The sequence below is a fragment of the Falco biarmicus genome, chromosome 7, assembly GCF_023638135.1.
Source record: "Falco biarmicus isolate bFalBia1 chromosome 7, bFalBia1.pri, whole genome shotgun sequence".
In the NCBI taxonomy this organism is placed as follows: Eukaryota; Metazoa; Chordata; class Aves; order Falconiformes; family Falconidae; genus Falco; species Falco biarmicus.
Window position 1 is genome coordinate 41,849,827 of NC_079294.1, and position 27,025 is coordinate 41,876,851.

The 27,025-nt window shown below is 43.7% G+C and overlaps 1 protein-coding gene and 1 long non-coding RNA gene across 3 annotated transcripts in view; one reads left to right on the top strand and one right to left on the bottom strand.

Annotated features, from left to right (window-relative positions):
- Positions 1-10,796: 10,796 nt before the first annotated feature.
- On the bottom strand, positions 10,797-15,172 carry LOC130153282 (uncharacterized). Of its 2 annotated transcripts, none has more exons than XR_008823297.1 (3): positions 15,033-15,172; positions 14,630-14,753; positions 10,797-14,226 (listed from the first exon to the last, which is right to left on the bottom strand). It is a non-coding gene; the product is annotated as an uncharacterized LOC130153282 (long non-coding RNA). The 2 variants fall into 2 exon arrangements; XR_008823295.1 differs by having other exon boundaries at positions 14,630-14,757.
- A 6,742-nt stretch (positions 15,173-21,914) lies between these two features.
- The window catches only part of PRKCH (protein kinase C eta), a 121,609-nt gene continuing 116,498 nt past the window's right edge, over positions 21,915-27,025 (top strand). Inside the window, exon 1 of the mRNA XM_056346569.1 lies at positions 21,915-22,544. Coding sequence (XP_056202544.1) covers positions 22,185-22,544 — 360 coding nt within the window. The 5' untranslated portion in view covers positions 21,915-22,184. The remainder of the gene's footprint in view (positions 22,545-27,025) is intronic.

The window sequence follows — 27,025 nt, forward strand, 5'->3', positions numbered from 1 at the left end:
CCACAATGGAACTTAATTTACTGATGTTTTTAAAGCATTTTAAAGGACTGAAATAGGAGGCCCAGGAGAAAGGAGGATTGTGTGGAACTGTTGTGCATCCTAGTACCTTGGTAACTGTTAATGATGGGCACATTTCAGAAAGTTTACAGAATAGCTCAGGTAGCCCTGTGTTTGGGTGCATAGAAACATAAAGCCTGTTCCTGCTGAAATCAATAGAAGTTCTATGCTAAACTTAATGAAAGCAAGACCAGTCCTTGTTCTGGGTCTGTGTCAAAAAATGGTGCAAGGCCATGTTCTCATAAAATTTTCTCACCAGGACTGCCTTTATCACATTGAACTAGAAAGTGCAAAGGAAGAGGAAAGCAAGAAATGTATCTTTTTAAATAAAATGGAATGTTATCTTTTTATCTCAGGACAAGCTTCTCTTGAATGCTGTGCACAGATCTATTTTACTTTGCTATTGCCAAATTTCTTGAGCTACTGCCAGTCATAATTCATTTGAACTCATGTTGTGATTAAACACATTGAGTGAATGAATGAAGATGGGAAATGCCAGTGTATATAAATCACAGCAGACTGCCAGTTGTTCTCCATTTGCTTCCTCGTCGTTGTCTCTCTACACCCACGATCAATGCTGTTTCCTGCTTGCTTCACTGAAATGGAGATGTGGCCTGATCCTGTCTTTCTTACCTCTTAGTTCAGCCTCTCTCTTGTTCTGCCAAGTAGCCCTTCTTTCTGGGGGAAGCCTGAGTGAGCCCAGCTCTAATACTCAGGTGAGTCAAATCCAATGGCCTCCATTGAAATTGCAGGGGTATGTCCACATCAGTGTGAAAAACCACCTGAAAAAACATTTAGTTTGACATTTCAGCGTTCAGTCACATGAGAAATGCCATTAATTTACATTTATCTGTTTTCATGTGTCTACCCCAGCAATAGCTCCTACCCCAGGCCACAGAGTCTTTAACCTCATAGCTAGTGGAGAAGAATGAACAGAATGCTGGTGCTACATTTCAGGCCTGGTTCGTGAAGAAACATGCTCTCAGCTGCTGGCAACTGTTTCTTTGGAAGGTGGTCACAAAAATGATAAGCGAAACACAAAAAAAATGGTAAATCGCTCAAGGAAAACTAGATCTATTTTGTTTTGTCACAAACTGTTTCATTATAATCATAAACTATAAGGTGTTAAAGGGGTTAACAGGCTCTCAACTCATTGTCAACTAATTATCTTTAAGGTGTTGTCATCACATACTAATCGCTGGGTGAATGCCAGTTCCACCACTGGGAGGTGCCCAACCCCAGGGTGACCTTCTCTCACCTAACAGATGCTTACTTCATTAACTTCAACCATCACTTGCACAAAAAAAGCTTTTAGGAACTTTCATCTTTTTAAAGGGGCAGGGAAAAAACCCTAATAAACTGGTAGCCTGGTTAGCAGTAGGGGATAGCTTTAGCTTAAGGCACCATGGGTGGCTAAGATGTATGAGAAACAGATGTAAGGCCTTTGGTGATAGGTCTGCACTTTCTATTTATTGACAAATGAAATAGGCAATAGAAGGCAATTAAAAGCCAATGATTGCACACAAACAGTGCAAACCATAACAGCAGAGAGGAAAGAAAAGCAACAACACTGTGCAGCTCAGCTTGTTCAGGGCCAAGTGACATTGATTTGGGAAGCAAAAATATGATTTCTTTGTAAAGAAAATGTTTTGAGTTTGAAGAGGCTTGATAGTTGTTCTTGCTTTTGTATTCTGTTTTTCCTCAAGTGCTGCCTAGTTACAAGGCACTTTCCATCTGTTTCACTCTGGTTTTCTTTCTGGGGGTTCAAAGAGAAGATTTAGTATTCGTTTTAATTGATGAAATGAATAAGAAAGATGTGAATAGGCAGCAAAGGGACAGTCCTTTCTTGCTGTGATTGAACGTGTCAGTGATTTGACATCAAACTGCAAGTTTGATAACCTCTTTACATTTTAATGTTTTCTTAACAGGCAGTTGAGACCTGGACATGAAAAGATAAATTAAAATGCCTGTACTCAGCTTCTTTAAAGAGAGAGATTTATCCCTTTTGTTACTAATCTTCTGTCCTCAGGAAATAAGCCTGCAAGATAATTTATCTCCTAAGGAACTTGAGGAGTGTGTGTTCTGCTTGTAGGCTGACCTCCTGATCCTAAAATGTACAGACAGGTAGTGCAGGGAAGAGGAGATCTTCTTTGCAGGCATTTTAACAACCATTTTATACTCAGACCTGGGATAACACCTACTTTTCACTTAATATGATGAAGGTGCAAATCCATAGGCCTAATTTAAATGCTTCTTTATTCTGCAAACTATAATTTTGCACCAGAGGCAAGGGTAAAACCAGCTCACCCTCCCAGGATGATGTTACGGCTGAGCAGAATCTCATTAAAAATCAATTTCTCATGTCCATAAAACAAGTTTATTTTATCTTGTGGGAGCCTGCTGTTAGCACTCACACAGTCCCATTGTGTGGAATTCTTGCCTCTAGTTGTATGCCAAACTGCACAGTGTACCATTAACGAGTTTCAATTTTATGCTAAGCTTTTCAATATTTTTGGTGTCATTTACTGCAGGTTATTTTGCCAGCATGTGGTGTCTTATAACATATGTTATTAATAGTGATGACATGTTTAGGTTCTGAAGGTTTAAACAAGACCTCCAATATTTACATTTATAAAACCGGGAAATGATGAGAGTGGGACTGTGATTGGCCACCAAAGGCTCCAGCTGTGCAGGTATTCGTCCTAACCCTTGCAGGTCAAGGCTTGCTAGCCAACTGTTACAAAAACATAATGCAAAACACATTTTATAAGCACCACAAGACAAGTCAATATATGTTAATTATATATTAATCTGCCCTTTTTGCAGAGGGTAGTAGGAAACACATGTGTTTAGCCTTGTGCTTTGTGGTGCCCCATATACCCATGCTCTGCAGGGATGATTATGTCCTTGCCTGGATGATACAGGGAGTGCCATGGGGCTCAGGTGCCCTGATGAGTTACTCTGGCTTACCACCACACCTACGCAGGACTTCTTCACTGGGGCCGTGCAACAAAAGCAAGGTAAAATACATCTCAGGAAGAGAGGTTTGAGTTAACACATTTCATGTCTTGTCTGCAACAGATTAAGAATATGCACATGCTCAGTAATGTCAGTTTTGTTGACATGTGGTAATTTAAAATGCTGTAACTTGTGTCTCTGTGTCTTTCACCTACAGGGCTTTTACATCTCTCTCTGTGTTCTGTTTGAAAAATAGTATCTGGGATTTTTAGACACTACTGTAATTAATAAATGATGATCTCACAGTAATTTAGAAATGTCACTTTTGAAAGCTGGGAAGAAAACATGACATGGTCAAAGTATTGCTAATTGTGTATTTGGGCAGAGGGGGGAGAAGGGGTGGTGCAGTCCTAAGTACCAAACACAATTAGGATGATTAGCCAAGGTTGACTGTGCTGTAAGGAGCAAAGAATGGTGCTTGAGTGATGCTTTGTGGTGCTAGGAAATTATTTGTGTCTAGAAAGGATACATACAGTCTTAAGTGAATTATCACATATTGTATTTAGTAATAGCAGCGGAAAGAGTCACAGTTTTTATTTCTGCTGCACCTAAAATTCCAGGGCTAGGATTTTCAAAAGGACGCTTTCAGTTTTATTTAAGCGACCAACAGCTATTGACTTTGCTTGCTTGACTAAGCTTCCCTTAGAAATTCCAGTGACACCAGTGTAGATTTTTGGTTCACCAAAAAGTGCAGGGATGGGGAACTGCAGCTTAAAGTGATATCTCCTCTGAACAACAGAGAGTTGCTGGTTTTGTAACAGGTAGGTAGGTATGCAGCAAGGGACTGATGTCACAAATGTGGCTATGGGCCCAGATGTCAGACTTCCTATATGTTTAACAGAATAGGCATGGGCACGAGACCTCTTCAGAAAAACATTTTTCATTCTTTATTTGTGTGTTGCTTGGCACAATAGCATTCTTGAGGGCATAATCTGTTTATTTAAAGCACTGAGTGAATGCAACGTGTTAAGTAATAAGCTGATGTTTCCTTCTGATCAGAGAATTACATCAGTTTTAAAACACCTTATTTTGTAAATGTCTTCTTTACTAGAATGAAACAAAAGGTACTGCACTCAGAAATCAAGCACAAGACCTTCATGCATTAAATCACAGTCCTATTTGCTGTATAAGCCCTAGTAATATAGGAGTGACACTACATGTCTTCTGTCCAGTTGAGGGTAATGTCACATATGTATAATGTGGCCTTGAAAACCAGTAATCTTTGTACTACGTTGTTTTGTTAGGTTTCACTACCCAGGAAATATCTATGAACCATTTTATATCCCACTGTTGTCTGGTGGCTGAAGGTGGCAAGTAAAGGACCAAACAATGAATATGCTTTATATAACAGTGATGTTATTTGCTGTAATTGCAAATGCTTGAATTAAAACACAGATAATAAAAAAATATGTGTCATCATGCTGGTATCTCAGAAATGGATGGTCATAGAGCACAACCAGGAGCTTTGTGACACATCACTTTTTTTGATCACCAGAGAGCTCAAGGTCTCTGTTCCTTAAACTTCTCTGGGCACAGGAGATGTTATGGTTGGTCAATTTATTTTATTTTCCCATTATTTTGAATTGAAATTTCACAATAAATAAACTTGGTGGTAAAGTACAGGTGAAATTATCCTTATGGTTATGGATAAGGAAACAAACAAAATTACCTAATACGTTGCATTTTCCCACACCTGTATTATTGGCTTACATTCACTCAAGAAAAGTTTCGAAATTTTTAGGGAATTTCAACCAGATCAGGCAAACAGGAAGAAGATTTAAAGTAAAGATTCACAGAGGATTCCTACAGGTTCTATGGAAACAGGTGTGTGTCTGAAGGGGAAAAATGCAAATGAATGGCCCCCCTGAGAGAAAGGCTGCAGCACAGCCTCTTCTGTATTAATAGAAATGGGAAGTACATGAGAAATAGTCATACTGAAGACTCCAAGAACAGGAGAAGCCTCTGCTGGAGTTCATGCTGTGTTAGATACGGGATGATCCAAGCATGAGACAGCCACAGGAAACCAGGTTTCACATGTTACGCAGTTCACGGAACCCCTTGGCTTTAGACCCCCACCCCCAGAAATTACAATTTAATTTGAATTCAGCATCATAAGAAAGCATCTATGAATTGGAATACTTGCAGTACAGTCAGGACATTTAAGAGCACTTTTATTTTCTTTAAAGACTTGTTTTTATGAGTTCCACAAAGTTCCCTCAAAGGTTACACACAGAGGAAATAATTTGTTCTTAAATTTCTTAAAGTCAAGAAAAATCACCCAATTTTTATTTTCTTTTGATAGCTAATGAACTTCAAAATAATATTCATTGGAGTTTTTCAAGGCAAATGAGCAAATTAGGCATGCATCTCCTGCTGGCTTTCAGTGGGAACTCAACAATTCACTGTCATATTGTTACTTTAAAAATCTCCCCCACCGGTATGCAAGTATTCATTTAGGCAGGGAGGATTTTGTATAGAAGGAAGTGCCAGAACATCAACACAACTTGCAAAAACCAGAGGGCTCAGCTGGGTGGTGAACTAGGTCCTGTCTCACCATGCCATAGCACCCTCATGACAGCTAATCCTGGATTTAGGCATCCAGCACTAGGAGTGCAAACTTGAAACATGTAGCTGGTGACTTTTTGCTTTGGTTTTATTTATCTCTTTTCTTAAAAGTCTTCAGGCCAGCTAGAATTTCACAGCAGGCCCCCTGCAGACAGTAGGAGAGAAGTAGCTGGTTGGAGTTGGAAAATTTTGGAGAACCAGAATGATCTGATCTTCATTACTAATCCTCTTGGTTCATACTTTATTTCTGTTTTGGGAAATTGTCACCACCTCAGTACAGCACCCCTTAAAGGTCACCCATGAAACTTTTCAGATTTTTAAGAGCCCTTGGCTTTCTCCAGTTCATCTGGTAAACAAAGGTAGGGATAGCACAGTGCTGTACTGGGCACGGGCGTGACAGGGCAGGCGCTGGGAAGTGTGACATGGACTCGAGTGTGCCAGCTGCTGCTGGGACTGTGACTGTGGGTCCGTATGCAGTGAGCTGGCTCCCCTGCTGCCTTCTGTCAGGTTAGCTGGCAGTGGGGGCTCTGCCCTGGGTGTAACCCCAGCACAGGATCTGGTACCCCTTCCCTGAAACAGGAGTTACAGGTACAGCAGCTGAACAGCTTCAGGTCCAGTGTTTTTCTTCCTCCTCACCTAAAGCTGCCCTTTCCTGGGGCTCTAACTTTGCAGTGCACTGCTTTGGGATGGTGGAAGCACACAGGAACTCAGGTTTTGCAGCAGGTTCTAAATTCAGTTATTGCTTTGAAGTTATTACTATAATCAACACCAATAAACATACGGACTCAGATGCACTTCCCTGCTTTTCTCAGTTTTGTGTGCTTGTTGGAATCAAGGCAAAGTTCATGCAGGTGTGTTTTTTTCTCAGTCTTACTGCCTATATCTTGGGGACTTGGGAGCCTTTTCTGCTCCTCTTTGGCTGGATTTCTTCATCTCAGCTGGTCTTGAAATTAACAAAAATCCTTCTGTTATAAAAGCATGCCCCCATCTCCTGTTTCCTGCACACAGCATCTTTCCCAGAACATACAGTCCCTTTGGTCTTTTCATTTTCAGTTCCCCACCACTGCTTTCTGATATACCCTCCCTTGTCAGGTGACCCCGAGTAGCCTCCAAAGTGATCAAAGTCCCTACCTGACGATCAGCAGCTTAGTTCTCTTCCCTCCTTGTCCCTTATGTGTTCATCAGACCTAGTAAATGCCTTCTCTTTGTCCATGGCTGTTGCAGTTGAACAGGCTATCGGCAACATTTAATGACTCCTTTTTTTATTAGCCCTATGCAAAGGCAAAAAAGTTTCTCTCATCACCTCCTGTGGATTCTGGGACACTGTAAGCTGGAGGGAGCCAAGAAAGAAATAGATTGCCTGCTCAGAATGGATTTTGTAGCCTCTCAGACACACAGAGAGAGTCCCCTGTAGCAAGCAGAATTCACAAGCTGTATGTGGAGAGATTGCCCAAATTGTCACTTAAGTTAACATGAATTTTTATAGTCTTTCCCTAGAAACGTATATTACTTTAACAAAATAAAAAGACTTTCCCCTTATCAAGCATTATTCTTTTACATTTACAGTTCGCCTGACATACAGGAGTAATATTCCATGGTTTGCTACAACGTATAAGTTTATGACCCTTCTGTGGCAGATCAGACTAAACATAATTCATTCACAGCTACTTAGTGTTCTGGGAAATAAACCCCTGAACTTAAATAACTATAGTGTGACCTCTGTAAAATATTATTTATGGGTTAAGAACTATTATTATGTACATATCAAGATGTGCCAAAGGTTATAAACCAAACACTAGTCAGCAAAGTGCACTGTTTACTGGACTAGTCAGTCATGGCTTGCTTTCTGGTTATAGTCCTGCAAATATCTGTAAATGGAGAAAACTTATTACTTGGCTGCCTTGGTAATTAGAATGAATTTGATGCTATGGACCACTAAGGATTCAATAACGAATAATTCTGTCATAAACAGAGTGCCAAAATATAGCTAAGAAATCCAGTTCAAATACATGGTGTTTTCCATTAAAAAATATTGATTACCACAAGGGTGCAGCCACTGTCAAAATCAGCAGGGAAATGACAGCCATTCATCTGCTATTCATTTTGTAAATCAGTTGATCGAATGCAGGGAGAAAGCTCCAAGCACGTATATAAGGCTTCTAAATGGAAATTTCAGGTTCTGGTTTTGATATCTACCAACCCACAGGGGTTTTGGGGAGCGTGTGAGTGTGCATTCATTGCACTGCTTGTTCGTGTATAATCCACTTATATCAGAACACATCTTGTCATCTTGTGCACAAGGCTCCTAAAGTGTTTTTACAGGCAGAGCTGTATAGACACATACATCAGAAATGCTCATATTAGTCAAAGCCATATAATATAATTTTATGTGAGAAATCTGTCATGGTTTATTTCCCCTTGCTCACCTCCCCTCAAAAAAAAAAAAAAAAAAAAAGATAAAAAAGGTTTGAATGAAAAATGAACCACCAACTATAGCTGGACATGTTTTTGCAACAGTCACATTTAATGTTGCAGGACAGATCCTTATGTCCCTATTTCAGACAGGAAAATTCCCCAGCAATGTCAGTGGGATTTCAGTAATTTCTGCAGTAAGGACAGATATAAGTACTTGCATACAGGTTTTCCTGGCTCTCAAATCAAGTGCAGTAATGCTCAGCTCATAAAAATCCCTTCTGTCCAACTTGCTCTTTAGATATCAGGGACAGTTTCATGCATGTAAGTTAGATGCTAAGTAATTAGTATAGGGAAGCAAATAATTTTTCAGCCCTCTGAAGAAAACTTTTTTCTGCTATTAACTCAGGGTTTTATCCTTTTCTCCTTTTACTACAAAAATAAATGTTGTGTGAGTATGAGAGCTGGTACCAAAATAGCAAACAGACCTGTGGTTAAGGCAATCCCTAGAGATGTTGAAGACCCAAGTTTAAGTCCTTTTGCAAACCTAGGATTTACACCTTGGTGTGCCACATCCCACGAGAGTGCCTTGTCTGCTGATACATCACTAACACTGACCAAAATCCTGTCCTGGGCTGAGCCGGCTTTCCCCCTGGGAGCTGGGTGGAAACCAGCACCTTTCCCATCAGAGGGCTTTGTTTCAGCTGCCATTTTTGTAGGTTTGAGGCTGTTGAAAGATCCCAGTTTAGTAGAATGTCAAACCAGGTCTTGCACCAATATGGAGCAAAATGGAGACGGGGAGTTTGCTCACTGTAGCCAAGCATTGTCACTTCCACAGAAGTGAGATGGAGTTGCATGAATTCCAGGATGATATCCCTAATCTGGATTAAAAATTGACCATTAGCATAGGCAGTTATGTGAGCCAAACTGCTCACTAAGTCCTTCTAAGCTTCCCTTAGAATATGGCAGGTGCAGACGCAGCCACCAATCTCCAGGTGTTGGAACAGGCAGAGCTTGATGTGCTGGGTGTATTCCTACCAATGTGAAAATAGGTGGCATTTCCAAATATTTGGTTCTTTTGGCCAGGTCATGGTTTAGGCTAATGTTTACTCATGCTAGGTTTTCCTGGTGACCTGCTTTAGTTTAGCTGAAACTGGACTGCAGGGAACCTGGCTTTCAGAAGAGCTGTGCATCCATGTTTGTAACCTAGCCGGAATTAAAAAACCCCAACACAGCGAAACAAGGGCATGCTGTGAACACAGAGCATTTGAGATAGTGTGAGCCAAGGAGGAGGACCCTGATAGGGGAATTTGGGGGTGACCTAGGTCGTACTCCTGGCTCTGCCCCATCTGCAGGGTGGTCTGAGGCCATCACTTTTTCCTTCTTGGGTCTGTTTTCCTTCTTTCCTTATGCCTTGTCTGTTTTGATTGCAAGTTCTGTGGGACAAGCTGTGTGCTTCTTACCAAGCGCTAGTCCAGTTCCTAGCACAGGGCGGTCCTATGCTTATGTGACTCCCCTCAGGCACTGCTATAATGCAAACACTATTAGAGATCTGAGTATTTTTGCTCTTATCCCTTTAATAAGATGAAATATGTATTTTAAATGTGAACTTCTGCCAGCCTCCTGTTTTGTGGTTTTTGTTTCCCTGCCCCCCCCCCCCCCCCCCCCCCCATTCATTTACTCCCCAGAGTCATTTTCAGCTTTGATTGCACAGGAGGCTTTAACATTTACCTCCTTGGAAGAGGCTGGAGCTGTTAGTTGAAAGCACAGCCGTACGCTGCACGGTGCAGTCCCAGCCTGCCCAGGGGGCTGCCCTAACTAAACAAGAATCAAATTAAAATGCGTCATAAAATTACAGTATGCTTTTCTGTAAAGTTTGATTTTTACTTCCCTGGGCCTGGCCTTCAGGTTTCATTAGGAGCAGCGCTCGGCAGAGCTCCCTGCGTGGCACGGCTGCAGGGTGCGGGTACCCTCTAGCGGAACCAACACTTGGTGGCCGTGAAACACTGTGGCTGCTGACAGAGGCCAGGGGTGTCCTGCCTTCCCAGGGGCTTTTTTAGGGCTGGTGAGAAATTGGGGGAAATGAAATGCTAAGTCTGGACCCTGACAGGGTGCAGGTGGGTTTAGGGGTCATGTTTAAAGGGAGATGTGTGTTGCCTTAATCCTTCCAAAATTCTGGGCTTTCCAGTTCTCAACCCTGGTGGGAACAGTGCAGTGCAAAGAGGGACACACATTGTTAGTATTTCCCTCTGTGTGTAGTGTTGGCATGGTGGTACCCTCAGGGCTTGTTCTCCAGCCTTACAGGATCACGAAGGCTGAGCGTGACACTTGCACAGTCAGTTCTCTTCAGGCTGGCTGGCCCTGCTGGGAAAATCACTACTACTGCCTGTGGAAGGAGTGGGCCTTCCAGAAATGAAGCCCCTCATCATGGGAGGCAAAGGAGTTCTTTGGTGTCCCAGTTTTTGCAGTCTTTCCCTTTTCACAGGGACTTCACCCAGCACTGAGCTCAGCTCCCAGGCTTCTGTCTAACAGTGCCACACCACTGAGATAAATTAAGTCTGGCTGATCTGGGGATCAGCTGGGGATCTGGCATGTTGTTTACATTCAGATCTCAGCAGTCTGCAGTCCAGTTTGACTCTTAATTCCCAAACATTACTCTTCTGGAAAGGGCAACTTTTTAAAGCATTACAAAGGCATTGGCAACACAGCTGGTTTCTCAGAGGTTTATGAAAAAGCTTAGAGTATCTAACAACAGCACATCATACATGCAAAATGATCCTCTTATGTACATGGTTGCAAATGCCTAAGCTTCTTTCCCTTACACAGCGTTGTATTTCTCTTGCCAGCCTCACTAGCTGCTGCTTGGTTCGAAAGCAAAAGAGGTGGCACCATCTAGAGGTCTTCGGTAAGAGAAGAAAACCTGCTTTTCCTAGCTCTGCCCTTACACTTCTGACTGATGCAGCGTGGTGGATATGGGGGTGCCTTCCCTCGTGCAGTGTAGTTCTGCCTTCTGGTTTCTAAATGTTTTGTAAGTTCTAAGATTTTGGAGCAGGGCCTTGAAGTTTTAGAGCAATCCTGAGATACTCCTTTTTTCCCCTGCTTGTTATTCAGAGTGAGTTGCAGCTCAGTAAGAGCATCCATATATGTACACTTTGCTGTCTGTGTGCAGAGTTTCGGGCAGAAATGGGGTGGATGGGGAGGTCCTGACCATTGTTTCTTTACAGACATCTTGGAATTTCTCAGTGTGATACGTAAGAGAGGACTGTACTTGGGTCTGCGCTGGTATTTAGTGGCTCAGCCTACACTGATTCAAAAGAAGGGGAGAGTATCACTGTGGTAACCACCATGGAGTGGGGATGGGGACATGCAGGTAACTTCTACTGGTAGGTGTGCACCAGGAGAAGTGTCATTTTAACTAATTAGGAATCTAACAGTTTGTCTCAATGAGTACTTGGGACGGCATCTTGGTATCACAGAGTTCTTATGATTTACTGAGATTTTAAAGCTTTCAATAGAAGTGCATACACAGCATGTCTTCTTCCCATCAGTAACGATTAAAGCAGAAACATAGAGATGCATCTGATGCACAGCATATCCCAGAGTGCAGCTTGCCGCAGCACTGTGATCGTATGCTGGAGGATGTTTCGGGCTTTGGTTCTGAACCAAGATGAGTGTTGTTTGAAATCAGCTGAAGAATAAAAATCAATAATCCTTATGTAGAATTTAAAGATTAGTAATGCCCAATATCTACTATGTGCTTCTTTTTCTTCTAGTCACCTAGTCCAGGTAATTGTTCCCTTCTCCCTTTGAGCATTCTTTGTCACCATTATATTCTCTATCGTATACTCACCACAGCATACTTTTAACTCCATTCATTCTAACCCTTCCCTGCTGGCTTTTCAACTTCCATTTGCTCTATAGGTATTAAAGATGATAGCTCTTCCGGTTACTAGAAAATGTACAGATAAATAGAGATTATTGGTGAACTCCTGCATTTCAGTGGAATAGAGTTCAGCACTTGTGATGAAGAAGAGAATGTGCAGTTCTCAGCAGATGGGACTATATTTTTAAATGAGAAAAAGGAATTTAATGGAAGACATGGCAGGAAACTGAAAGATTAGGCTAAGTCTTGACCGAAGAAAGAACTTTGAGGGATTGCTGATCCTTTGCCAGTCAACTCAGTTAGGTATTATTAGCTAATATAATGAGTCTGCAACATGTAGTCATAATAGTCCCGTAATGTTAATACATTTCTTTTTCTCTCCTCTTTAGTCTACTTACTGCTAAACAATATCTACTATTGTTTTAGCGCAGGTCATAGTTCAGACTTTTGATGACATTAAAAAAATGCAAAGTTAAACTACTCAGGAAAAGAACAACATCCTACTTTTTAAGGAATAATATTCATACTGGATAAACATTTATGTGGAATATTGGGAGTGCTAGTTCTTAAACAGATCTCTGGCAACCACTGCAGTGGTTTTGTTTATCAAGCTCTCCATCATTTGCTGTTTCACCTATTTCAGTTTCAGGCTCTCCTGTGAAGACCAGGCAGGTGGGCATGGCTCATGCTGGTTTCTGATAGAGGCTGTTCCTCACTCGATGCAAGCAGACAGGGCTGGTTTTTTGTCTCCTCAGGACCACAGCATGGCAGCTCTTGGAGCTACCTGCCAAACTTCTCTGAATCTCCTCAGCAATGCAGCTCCCAGCTCTACACAGCCAGCAGAGTTTGTCTCCCAGAGACATTGTATTGACACCTGCACAAGGTCTGGCTCAGCTGGGAGTCTGTCCTGTTGATCCAGAAGCACGCAAGATTTATTTGGCTGTGGCAGGTACCTCTTTTCCAGAAACTCTCTTTCCTCCAGGATATCTTGGCTTCTTTTACCTCACAGATGTGCATCTAGGCCAGATCAGGTATGTGCTGCAGAGACAAGGGGACCACAGGTTTGGAAGCTGAGTGCTCATCCTCACTAAAATCTTGCTTCTCTGATTGGGATCACTGGGGCTAAGTCCCTTGATCTGAAATAAAGCTACATACTGTTGCAGTGGTGGACCCTGGCCTCACTCTCCCCTCTGGATCTTAACATAATTTTCTAATTCAGTTTCTTTTAAAATGAGATGAATGTGTAGCTCTTACCACATGCCATCTAGGGCTTGTCAACTTGACTTAGGCAGCAGCTCCTGACCAGAGTAGTATGGAGAGTATAAAAAAAGGTATCCCACAAATGGGGCGACCAGCCAGTCAGTGTGCTGTGGCTGGGTGCACTGGCAAATCATTGAATCACAGAATGGTTTGGGTTGGAAAGGACCTTTAAAGGTCATCTAGTCCAACCCCCCTGCCATGAGCAGGGACATCATCTACTAGATCAGGTTGCTCAGAGCCCTGTCCAACCTGACGTTGAATGTTTCCAGGGATGGGGCATCTACCATCCCTCCAGGCAACCTGCTCCAGTGTTTCACCACCCTCATTGTAAAAATATGTCTTTCTTATATCTAGTCTAAATCTACCCTCTTCTAGTTTAAAACCATTACCCCTTGTCCTGTCACAACAGGCCCTGCTAAAAAGTCTGTCCCCATCTTATAAACCTCTTTTAAGTACTGAAAGGCTGCAATAAGGTCTCCCTGGACTCTCTCAGCCCGTCCTCATGCAGAGGTGTTCCAGCCCTCTGATCATTGCCACTGCCCTCTTCTGGACCCGCTCCAACAGCTCGGTATCTTTCCTGTGCTGAGGACTCCGGAGCTGGATGCAGTATTCCAGCTGGGGTCTCATCAGCACAGAGTTGAGAAGGAGAATCATCTCCCTCTACCTGCTGGCCATGCTTCTTTTGATGCAGCCCAGGACACGGCTGGCTTTCTGGGCTGTGAGCGCACATTGCCAGCTCATGTCCACCTTTTCACCCACTAGCACCCCCAAGTACTTCCCCATAGGGCTGCTCTCAATCCCTTCACCCCCCCAGCCTGTATTGATAGCAGGGTTTGTCCCAACCCACGTGCAGAACCTTGCACTTGACCTTGTTGAACCTCATGAAATTCAGGTGGGCCCACTTCTTGAGCTTGTCCAGGTCCTGCTGGATGGCATCCTGTCCCTCAGGCATGTTAACTGCACCGTAATTATAATGTGCTTTTCAGTTGCTGTGGCAGGATCTCTTAGTTTGCTGAGCTGACACCCAGATCCTTGGTGAAAGAAAAATGATCTTGTGGGAGCAAAAAGAAGGAATAACATGCTGCACAAAGTGCACAGTGACTTTATTAGAAAGACCCATTTCTGCAAGAGGAGCTTGAGGGAGAGGAGAGGAAACAGGAGAGGGAGATTGGTACCATGGCACAGTATCCTGTGCAAGAGTGGGGAACGGGGTGCTCAGCCTTTTTGCAACGAGACTCTAGACCACAGCTCTGGCACCTACTTTCTGTATGTAAAAAGCAAAGACTAGGGGTGTCCTCCGTGTTTGAAAAGTCCTGCTGTTCATGGAAAACCCTGGGATTTATTACATTCTGAGCTGTACCACGAGCTGAAAGAGGCAGAGATGTTCTTTTTATTTTACCCTGTTATGGTAAGGTAAGGAGAATGCATACATACCTGATGATCTGGGGGCATTCCTAGCAAGTCTCTGCTTAATGGCATAATGTGCACGTCCTTGGGCTCCTTGAATACTTATAATTTCTTGTCCAGCTGGTTTTGTTGCACAATATGTTAGCACGTGCTAGCTTGGGAAAGAGGGCAGGAAGGAAGTTGTTATCAGAAGCTGACAGGAGGGATGTTGTATCAGTACTGCCTTGTTTATAGGCAGGAGCAGATAAGCTGACTCGTATCTTTGAGTCCCCAGCACCACAACACTACACATCCCCAGGCACATACCACGTGAGACACAGGCATGGGAATACAGAGACTTTAACCTCTGCCCCAGGGATAATAAAAGCACTTTCTAATCACCTGTGCGGGCTGTACAAACTAGCAGCCTGTTCTTAACAACATCTCTTACCCTTTTCCTCTTGATGCTGAGTTGGATCCACTGGCTGCCATTGCATCTGAATGGATCTGCAGATCGCACTGGACTGATGTAATTTGGCCAAAATTACACTCTATGACCATCCTCTGACCACTTAGTGTGTAATCAAACCATGATAAGACGCTGTTTCACAAGCCAAATGAGAAGAGGATTAGTGGGGCATCTCCAGTGCGACACATTCAGATATGCATTGTGAATCACTTTATTTGGAGTGTGGTCTTTCTTCTTCAGAGAGTTAAGCACCGCGTGTGCCACCGATATGCTGTGCCAATGTGCTGGTTGTGGCTCTACCTTTCTGATTGACCCAAGCCTTTAGTGAACAGCTGGGAGCATTTATACCAGGTGTACCCTTGTGCCTTTGTAGGATGAGAGAAGAACTTATAAATACCATTAATAACTGCAGTGCACTAGAAAAAGACCAATAGCTCAGAAATGGAGTTATTTCAATCTCATTAAATATACCTGGCCCCACAGAGGGTGAACCACAGTCACTTCACATATCTCCACGTCTTAAGTACTGAGAGTTGTCTTGCAACACCAGTCAGGTCTAACACTGATTGGTGGGAGTCTGGAAGATCCTGTTTCCAAAGAGCACTCACAACGCATTTCTGAGTGTCTCCTCCCTCATTTGTGTATCCTGGCACTTCAGGTTGAAGAAAGCTGTTCAGTCTGCTTGATGAAAGCCACTTTCATGACAAGCTGTTGCTGTTCCTTCATGTCATTTTGACACTGGTATTGTTTTTCTGTTGCTTTGAACTGAATCAGGGTGGAGAAAGCAGAGCAGGTAAGGTGTGCATCAGGGTCTTCGGCATTCAGAATGTGGAAGGTCTTTCACATCTTGACAATACTGAGTAATGTTCCTCACATATGAGCATTTGCAAGACTGTGGCTTTAAGCTGATTCGTAAACCACAGGGCCAGAACAAATGTGTACAATTATCTGGACTAAATGTTTGTGCAAGACAGAGAGAGATCATCCTTACTTGATACATCAGTCCCAGGGAAGAGGAAGTAAAAAATTTTTTTAACCTTGAATGTTGGATTTCAGTGAATTGGGAAGAGAGAACCATGAATGAAGCAGAAAATTTTATAGCCTTCTAGATGCACATTAATGTATCTTTTACCTAAATCCCATGATGTGGGGGGAAGCTGCTGTCCAACGCAAAGATACAGAAAAATCAGAAAAGCAGAGGCCACTCCGGTGCCTCAGACCTCTCTGGTTCAAAGGAGAGGTTTGCTGGGCTAGGTGGGGCTGGCAGGAGGGGCTGGCACGTAGACTAACTGTCGCATGGATGGCTTCAACCCATTTCTGAGTGCGTCAGTCATGTTTGGGAATAAGTGAGGAGCTAAATTATAAATAATAGGGCAAAACTGCTGGGAAAGAAATAAACCCCAGTAAACCAAAACAATCGGTTTGTTCTCCAGTGTTTCCTGTACAAGTAATAAAATCTAATAACTGAGTTGCTGTTAACAGTTAATGACCGCTGCATTTGTTAATGGACCCAGACAAATGAGAGCAGTTTAATACAACAAACAGCCCATTAGTTGTATTAATGGTTGGCTTGTAGGAGTTAGTGCTCTTATAAACTATATTCTGCAGTTTATAATACCAGCACTTTATAAAATGACCTGGTGTTTTCCAAAAAATAAAAAATAATAAGGATCAGGTGAGCTTCAATTTAGTAGTGGAAAATAAGTATGCATGCTTATTTAACTAAGAAAAGCTGATATTAGGTTAAATCTCTTTTTCTCATTTGCACTGGAATAAATTGGGAGCAACAGCAGACATACAAACCAGGGCTGATTCTTGCATAGCTTAAATCAGTGGCAGCTTTGCTTTTGACTTCAGTGAGTTTTGGATTGATCCTGTAATTACTATCATTAGAGAGGAATTTGGTCTTTTTTTTTTTTTTTTTTTTTCCCCAGACCACAAATGATTCCACACATGGGATATTCAGTTTTTAGCAGCTGTCATTATTTAGAGGTTTAACAAGCACTCTTATAGAAAGAACTATAAAAGGGAAGTTGTATAAATAGACTAAAATTAATAGAGGAACCAAATAGAGTTAGTTCCTGCTTCACTAGCCTCTACAGCTCTGTTAATTTTTGTATTTTTAAAGTGTATTTAACTGCAGTTCCATTTACAAGAAATGTCAGTAGCATTTTTGCGATGGTAGTTGTGAAAGCCAAAGTTTTTCCATCACTTTACAGACTCACTTCTGAATGTAACCAGTGTTTGGTAGAAATTTAAAGTGGAGCAGTTTAAGCATTTGCCCTTAACTTGCCAAATGGGGACGATACTAAATTATTACAGAATTATAGGTTACTGGTGAAAGGAATAATGCACACTTTGGTAGGAAAAAAGAAGTGGAGGTTTCTACATGGTGTGTGAATGGGCTCTAATTTGTGTATAGCTGTAGTGTGAGATGAGGCCAGGCTTAAATCATAAACTTACAACAGGGCTTAGCCAACCTTTTTGACTTCATTTGTGGAGCTGAATTGCAAGTTTTCCAGATAGACTCCCAAAAACATAAGAGAACCTCCATAAACTTATTCTTTAAGGTTACTGTGACGTGAAGGAAGAATGCAAGAGTAGACTTGGAGAGTTGTTCCTGTCTTTGGCCATTCACCCACCTGCAGGGAATGGCACCTGAGCCAGTCTAAAGAGGTGTCACTCCTGAGTTTTCTTACTTAGATATGGAAATTATAATCCAGAGGAACATAATAGATACACTGGGTCCCTCCTAGATTCATCATAGCTCAGCCATGCTGTTCCAATGGGTAGTAAATGAGGCTTCAGAGTAAGAAATAAGATGCTTAAGCAGAAAAGGATGAGAAATAAGAAACGCAGATTTGTCCTTCCTCTGTTGACTCCTCTCAGCTCGCAATTTATGGTTTAGGAAGTTCCTGGGCCAGGGTTTACCTCATGGTCAGTAGCCACTAGTAAGTCTATTCTCCATAAATATCTAGCCCTTTATGAGGCTATTTGTATTCCTGACTTCCATTTTTGGCAATGAATTCTATATTATAACCATGTGTTCTGTGAAAAGGTGTTTGCTTCTGTATATTTTAAACCTGCTACCTCAAAATTTCAGTGAGAGCCCATCAGGTCTTGTCTGGGAAAAAATGAAAAATCCTTTCACATTCATCCAGCTCATGGTTTATGATTGTACAGATCTCACTCGCTTTTTCCTCTTCAAGTCATTCTTTCCCAGACCCAGAAATCTTAAGCTAGGAAGTCTCTCTCCCTTGAAAACCACGTTTCATGCCTGTGATCACCTTTGGCATCTTTTTCTGTGACTTTTCTAGTTTTACTCTGCATTTTTTTGACATGGAGGAAGAAGCAGTCTTGCACACTGATATAAATGATATGGGTGTATCATTTATGCAGCGCCTGAGTGACAGTTTTGGCTGTGCTCTCAGTTCTGTTTCTAATAATTACTAATAGTCTATTTGTCTTTTTGATAGTCGGTGAGCACTAAGCTGTTTTTTCCAGGGGGTTCTCCACCACTATGCTAAAACCCTCTCCTAGAGTGGTAGGTTAGTAAGATTGCCTATTACCTGTTTGTTTGTCCTGTAATTTACCTATAATTCAGATTGTGTTTTTTTTATGTTTGTTGCTGTTTGTTGCCACTGCATGCCATCCACCATGCTGCTGCTCAGGCATAACATCAGGAGATCTGTTCGTTCTTCTTGGTTTCTTGAACAGCTATGTGTCATCGGCCAACTGCTCGGGAAACCATGCAGCTTGGCAGGAAGCTCTAGGAAGAGCTCAGCCTCTCTGAACACTTGAGGGCACAAAATGAATCAACTTGCCATGTCTGGAGCCTGGTCTCCGAGCTCCTGCTGGGGCAGAGAAGACAAGCTAAGCTCCTGCAGACCTGCCTGGCACCCAGAGCTGTGCAAGGAGGTTCAGTGCAGCCATCACCAGATGGTGCTGCTGCATTCAGCCTTGCAAGGTCATTGTGTTCAGGGGTGTTTTGATTCTTGGAAGAAAATACTGAACTAGGGATGTTTTTCTGCTGCTTGGATGTCTGGACAGTAGGCAGGGTATGTTCTAACTTCGTGTCACTACTCAGTTCTCTTTGAGAACAGGACATTTGCGCTTTGGCTGAGAGTTTGGAATAGGGGTGTGTTCAGATGCTGCCTGAGATGATCTGTTCCAGACTGGTTCAAGTGGATAAACAAAATTAATTAGATACACATCATAGGACTCCACAGAATTGATTTTTTCCTCCAGTGGAAAAGTAGCTAGCAATGAGTACTGCGGCTTATCAGAAATATTTAATAAATATAGCACACCTGGTTTTTTTTGTAAACTTTGCAATACTTTGTGGTTTTTTTCAAAGGCCCAGGTACAGGAATCATGTTATTACATGAGACTCCGATGAACCACTGCATGGAAGAAGTTCTTTAAGTCCACTTTCCTATTGCTATTACATGTTGAACTCCAGTGCAGCAAAGTACTTCAGCTTGTGTGATTAAGCAGAGGAAAGGTGCCATCTGACCCTATAACTAGGAGATTTTGGTCTCTCCCCGTTTGTGCCAGTAAATATGTGAGTCAGTCATTTCTTCTAACAAGTTGCTTGGGAAGGTTTTCAACTCTGCTTCCTCAGAAAACTGAGGGAAAGGTAACGAGAAAAATTTTGACAGTACTGTAGCAGTTTGCAATTGTAATTCATGTTTATCCATCAACTTTAGTCTCCAGCCTTCAAGAGCTCTTGTGAATCTAATTTGATGCTCAGACTTCTAAAAAGGGTTTATCTGTACTGCTGGGGGATCCTACAGAGATTTTAATTTCCATAAGGCAAACAGATCCAGCGCAAGAAACTTTAAGAGGCAAGCCAGACGTGCTCCACTAAGCCAAAATTTGTTCTATTAAAATCAACATTCTTCACTGCTATTGTGCTGAGCTCTTTGAAGACCTCTAAGCAAAGTAAAACTATGTTCGATCTGGGGCTTAGAGAGCGAGCGGTCCAGCTTTCTTAAGGCCTTCAGCCTCGTCCTACAGACATTCATTCTGGGTGCTTTGAAGTTCAGGCTGTCTTTAAGTCTTGTCTGCAGCCATTACAGAGAGTCCGGGTAAAGTCTCCTGAGAACTGTGGGTTGCCCACAATGGTCAGTATGGATTTTGTCCTGGCTTATATGGACTTCAAGCAGCAGCTCATGACTAGGAAGGACAGAGGTGATGAAAGTGCAAAATGACAAATAATGATGCGCCTGACAAGGTAAATGAGGGGCTTTTTTATTTTATGGTGTCATGAAAGAAGAACAGTGGTAAATCAAAAAATTAAAGTGATAGACATACAGCCGATAAAAAGAAACATTTATTTCTGACAAGCTCACTGCTGTGGGATGGAGGAATTTGAGAAGGTGTGAAGATTAAAACCAGGATATATGTAGGGAAAAGATACTACCCAGAGTGATCATAGCTAATGCTATAAACGCATTTCAGAAGGAACATCAACCCAACAAAAAATTTCCAAAATCTTTAAGTCTTGTATGGGAACAGACTGCTCTGTGTTTGCTTGGCCGTGCCTTCTGTTAAAAGACCTGGAGCTGGTCAATCCTGGAGACAAGATCCCAGACCCTGTGGTGGTTGGATTTTGTGCAGTTTGGCAATTTCTAAGATGAAGCCTGCGTCCCCCCCCCCAGGATGAACTGTCCTAACCAAGCTCAAAAAAAAATCTTGAACACTTACTTACTCTAGCTAATAGTGACATCCAAGGAACTTAAAAGCCTTGCAAGGAGACCTGTCAAAAGTCTGATTTAAGGGTCTACGAGTTTTTCTGGCAGAACTGTTGCTTCCATGTCAGGAATGATCACATTACTGAACCTGTTCCACCTGCTTTCGAGGACCTGCTCTGTCTGAGGCTGGAAGGAGCCTTGGCTTGATGCTCCTGCAAAATGTGGAGCATCTAGAAGGAGAAAAGGGTGTGGGGAGGAGAGCAAGGATGCAAGGGGGTGGGAAACCAGAGGCGGTCTGCTAGGGAATGGGTAGAACATGAAAGATGAAGCACTGAGGGGAGAGGAATAGTCTAGAAAAGTAAAAGAAAAGAAAAAAATGAAAGAAACATACGCAGAAAAAACAGGCTGCATGTTCTCAGCCAGCCTTGGTACCATGCAGCTGTGGTGCGGACGTGTGAGTGACCACGTATCTTCTTCCACTGTGGAGGCCGCAACCTAATTCAGACACCATCGGCCGAACAGTGTCACCAGGAGAGCAGGATTTCATTGTTCCCCTACCCAGGCCACACCATTTTGCTGTCAACTTTGGAAAGTAATTAAAGGGTTTACATTCTGACTTCATTAAGTGCAATGAGAAACCAAAAGAAATCCACCCGAAAACAAACCCTGCACACCGAGTGCCAGGGACGTTAATCATACGCAATTAATCCCAAACGGCAGAGTTGTCGGAACAAACTTTTCAGTAGCAAAATCAACGTGTCTTTATATTCCCCGTACACGTCCTGCTGCAGAAAGCAAGGGACGGACCGGCCGGGGTGAGGCCGCGCCGTGCGGCCCCGCTGCCCGCGCCGTGGGTAGGGCCGGGGGCGGCCTCCGCCCTGCCCGGGGCCGTGCGGGGGCCCGGGGGCCGCCCAGGTGGAGCGGGGACGGGCCCGGCCGCGCCGCGCTGCCCGCGGGGAACGGCGGCCGGCGTGGGGCTCGGCAGCCTCTCGGCGCGGCTCCGGGCTGCTGCCGGCCGCACCTGTGCTAACGGCGGGGGGTGCCGCCCGCGCCGCTCCGCCCGCTCCCCACCCCGGGCCCGCCCTCGCGGCGCGAGTTCGCGGCTCCTCCCCGCCCGGCGCCGTCCTACGCCCCAGGTGTCTCCCGCCGTGCCGAGCCGAGCCGTGCCGCGCCGCGCCGCCCGCTCCCCCTCGGCAGGAGAGGCCCAGGCCGGACGCTGCGGCGGCGCGGGGTGGGCGGTGGAGCGGCTGCCCGCTGCCGCGGGAGGTGGGCGGTGCGCGGGGGGCGGCGGTTCCGGGGCCCCGGCATGGCCCGGGGGCGGGCGCGCCGCCGCCGCCCGGCCCCCTGAGGAGGCGCGGCGGGGCTGGCTGCCGGCCCGGCTCCGCGGGACAGGGGTCTGGCTCTCCTCCGGGCTCCCGGGCGCCCTGGGCGGGCCGCCATGTCCGGAGCCATGAAGTTCAACGGGTACCTGAAGGTGCGGATTGGGGAGGCGGTGGGCCTGCAGCCCACCCGCTGGTCCCTGCGGCACTCGCTCTTCCGTAAGGGCTACCAGCTCCTGGACCCCTATGTTACCGTCAGCGTGGACCAGGTGCGCGTAGGGCAGACCAGCATCAAGCAGAAGACCAACAAACCCACCTACAACGAGGAGTTCTCCGCCACTGTTACCGACGGCCATCAGATCGAGCTCTCCGTCTTCCACGACACCCCGATCGGCTACGATGACTTTGTGGCCAACTGCACCTTGCACTTCCAGGACCTCTTGCGCTCTGCGGGCCCCAGCGACACCTTCGAAGGCTGGGTGAGTAGGAGAAGCTGGAGCCGCGCTCCTCTGAATGAATGAAGGCACTCGAAGGGTGCTGGCAGCGCTGGGGCTTGTCCTTGCATGCCTGTGCTGCAGATGCACGCACCCAGCATGTGTGGCTGCGTTTACACAGGTGTGTGCCTTCATGCATCAGTTTGTGGCCCCCTGCTTTAGATTTGCTTAGACTGCTATTCCAGCTGATGCGTTTTGAGACCCTAAGGACAAAAAGTCTCAGCTGTTGTAGCTTGAGAGGCAAGACCTTGCAGCTGAGGGCTGTGAAGTCTCTCTGTAGACTAGCAGAGATACGGCTTGTAATACATAACTGGCAAAGTACACCTGCAGACTCACACGGTCATGTACGTTCCTTCTTTTGCTTAGCCTACAGAGACATACTTAGAAACTTGGATAGCTGGGGTTGGATGTGTTTCTGCTCAGATCTACACATGCCTGCACAATTGTTTGATGTGAGCATGTGAATTTCTTTGATTTCTTGACAGAACAGCAGGACTAGTCTTGTGTCTATTATGTGCTGCGCTGCACTGCTTGAACACAGTTTAACTTACAGCTAATTCTAGGTTATTGCCAAGTAGATGTCACTTGCATCCAGCCCAGAGAACCACATCTGTCTTAGTCCTAACGGTAAGTGAAAGGAATAGTACAGGCTCTAAAGTTGTGCCTTTGCTTCCAGCAGTGTAAAGGAGGAGGAAGTAACTGAATTGATCCAGACAGCAGTTCGCTGCTAAGTGTTAGGTTAAAAAAGAAAAAGGAAGAAAAAAAAAAAAAAGGAAAGAAAAGAAGGGCATTTATTCTGGGTAGAGAAGGTGGTGCAGAAGAGCTGAGAATTTCCGAGGTTAAGATAGGTATTAACTTTTTGAGGCCAGGAAGTTCAGCACGTGTGTTCAGGTAACCACCACAATAAAATCAGACGTGGAGGAAAGAGAGCTGACACTGTAGAGAAGAGATAGGCATCTCGATCATATCGCTGGGGAGAGTGCCAGTGCTCTCTGTTCTCAGCCGGTGTCTGTGACTGAGGTGAGGTGCTACACCTCTGGAGTGATTACAGGGAAATACCAGTAGCGGGATTGATAAATAGGTGTATATTGGTAGTATTTCTTTTTTTCTTACGGTGTACGTGGGTACCTTATGGATAGGCTTGAGGTTCATGTGCTAAAGTTGGTGTCTCTCAGTCACTGATGTGATTTTGTGTTGAGCAGGGGGATCCAAACTAGCCTCAGATGAATAGCTCGGGTATTGCTCCTGACACCCCAGCCAGAACAGAGTTCGCCAGGGTTTGCTCAGATGGGTGCATACCCAGCTTCCCAGGCTAGTTGTACCACTGGAGAGAAACTTCTCCTGGGACTTGTGCTAAAACAGTTTGAAACACAGAACGGACCCCTGTGGGCCAGGGCAAAGGCATGAGCTCAGGATACAGAGCTGTGGTTTTGAGGGTTTTCTTCATGTTTGAATTTGCTGGTGGTGGTTCGTCTTTGCTGTTGAGAGAAGTCCCTGTCCTCTCGGGAGTCTGGAGTCCTGGTTGCAATGCGTCCATCTGGCTACATGTGGGGTGGGACTTCTCTGTTGCAAAGGTGGTGGCCTTATTTACGTGACTAAAATATCTACAGTAATATAGCCTTCGGTGTGAATGCATGCATATCCAGGGCCTACTGTTCATTTAATTTCATCCATCCTGCAGTGCTGATTTTTAGGACAGATTGCAGTCTGTGGCCTGAAATGCTTGTTTGGTCTTTGGTGAGGAGAAAGTTTCTTATCTCCGCTGGATAGGCACGTGTTTTATAAACTCTTGTACCTGTGAGTTGAGGGATGCAATGGGGTGGGAAATAGGTGAGTTTTTTAACTAGACTGATGTAAGAAGATGCTATATCTGGGCATGTAGACAGGGTCCAAAAGCTGCTGCTCTCCTCTTCAGTTAATGTCTAAAAATTGCAAGTAGGGTGGATGTAGTGGGGAGTGAGCAAGCTTTCATCTTCTGCTCCCTTTTTCCTCTCCCCTCCCTTTTGACTTGCTTCATTAGCATCTCACATAGCGTGCAGCCAGGATCACATGATGACAAGAAACAGCATCTTGCCCTGATAATGTAATATGTTTTGATAAATCCAGCAAGGTTGCCGCTGGGGTTTGCATAATCAGAAAGATAGGAAATGCTGCTTTGTACTAACTCAAAGTCCATGAGCTGCTGGCACGATACATGACACCACAAGAGATCTGTAGATGAATTGCAATACCTCCACTCTGAAATCATTCGTACTGTCTTTTTTTCATCCCCAAAGCAGAAGCACATACAGGCAAGGAAGGAGTGAATGGGTTGAGGGAAAAACTGGCAAATCCTCAAAGCTTAGCCTGGCTTACACTTGGCTGTGCACCATTTTTCATTTTGATTTGAAATAGAATTTTTACATTTGCTTTTCAGAGACAAGGACAACAATATATTGCTAAACTCCAAATGTTCCTTGGATTGGTAACAGCCAAACAGGGCAGGGCAGGTGGCTGCCTCTGCTCCCTGAGCTCTCTCCTCTGGAGAGCTGAGCTGCTGGGGATTACCTGGGACAGTCCCTCATCTCACTTGCTCCTCTGAAACTTTTGTCATGAGCTCTCAGGCTCATGCTGTTCTGTTTATAAATGTGGATTTTCTCCTGCTGAAAAAAAAAAAAAGTGATTAGTTGCAACATTGGTCACCACCTTTTGTGAGAACTGTAGGAAATGTCAGCAAGAGGCAAGTAGGAGCAGCTGGTGTGTAAGCACTGGGGCTTCCCAGATGCCTTGCAGGTACATCACTGCAATTATGACCCCAAACACTTATGCAGATGAGTAAGTGTATGGACATGAACTGTCTCATCAGTAATGCTTGTACACCTGAGTCATTCAACTGAGTACTGGGACAGAGTTCTCTGTTCATCATTTGCATTAAAATCCATGTTCCAGAGACTCTTCAAAACTGGCTCTCTTTCTTCTAATGATTTTGATTGTTTTCTGAAGTCTTTCTTGTAAACACATTAGCATGATCTGGATATTTTTTAATTTGTGTATTAGTTGTTAAACACATTAGTCAAATGTCACACAGATCAAATCTGTAAGAGCTTGTTAACTTCAAGATCGTTCTGTTTCCCATTTCTTATATTTGTCAAGTTGCAGCAGTTTTTATTAATATTGTCAATTAAATGCCATCTTGCCTTCAGCATGCTTTAATGTAGTTAAAACCATGAACGATTTCTCTGGTACCATGTTCTTTCTGGTAGGCATTTTCCTGTGTGGGTGTGAAATTGTGCAAACCTGAATAGCAGCATTTTACACAGATGTGTGTGACCCTGCCAGGTGCAACGCAGTAGAGAATTAAACTGGCTGCTATCCAAAAGCTGTTATGTTTTGATTTACATCAGGGTGGAAACTTGTCTTTTAAAATATTTAATTTTGCACTAGCATGTGCTAAGATCTTTTGACTTGGCATATGCATCTTTAAAAGGTAGTATCTCTTTAACTATCTGAGTGCAGTATTGGAAGCAGTCATATGTCAGTGAAACAACATAAATGATTTGGAATACTGAGTTGTAACTGAAAGGGGAGACGTTTACAATACATAGGATTATTCCTATGAGTTTTATGTAGCAGCTGAAGTAATTCTTAAGCCTGGGAAACACTGTTCACAGGTACTGAATTGCTTTGTTCCTAGGGAATTACTTACAGTTGTAAAAATAGTTAGTTCCTGGGTAGAGATGTCATAATTTCTAAGATTTAACAAGGAGTTAAAATTAAACCTTGATCTTGAAGTAGCAGATTATCAGAGTATACCAAAGGAAACTAGGTAACAGATGGACTATAAGATTAATGAGCCAATCGCAACTTCCTGATGAGTTTGTTACCATTTGCTTATATGTGCAGGAAGAGATTAAGACAAATAATTCTCATGCATTCTTTACCTTGAGCTCCTTTGCCTGTATCCTTTCCTATGACTTTTTCTTTCTTAAGGCAAAAAGAATTGTGGTTTACCCATGTTTATATGCAATTGTATTATTGAACATTAAGTTGACGCGTTAAAGGAGAATGCAACTTCTTCCCCAGAGCATCATTACCTTAGTAGAGAGCCAGGGTACTACAGATCAAATATGATACAGTTGCTTCTTATTTTGACTCCCACTTCACTGCAGAGTGTGCTCCAGGTGGGCAAAACTCATTTCAGGAAGCCAGAAATACTTCATAGCTGTTGACAGAGGATTTTGTGACAGTTGTGTCTGCATCAGCCTGTGCCTACCGGTAGTGGTGGACTGCAGCTTGCAGAGTGGGGGTAAATGGTCTTTCCTTCCATAGATCAGCAGCAGGCTGAGATAAAAAGCAGTAGGAATTTGTTTTCTGAGGAAATAGGAATATAATTTCTGTTTCCATGCATGTGATGGCATTTACATAGTGCAGATCTCTGATCTGTGTGAAAGTCATGCTGCACAGTAATTGCAAACCCTGCTTGTATA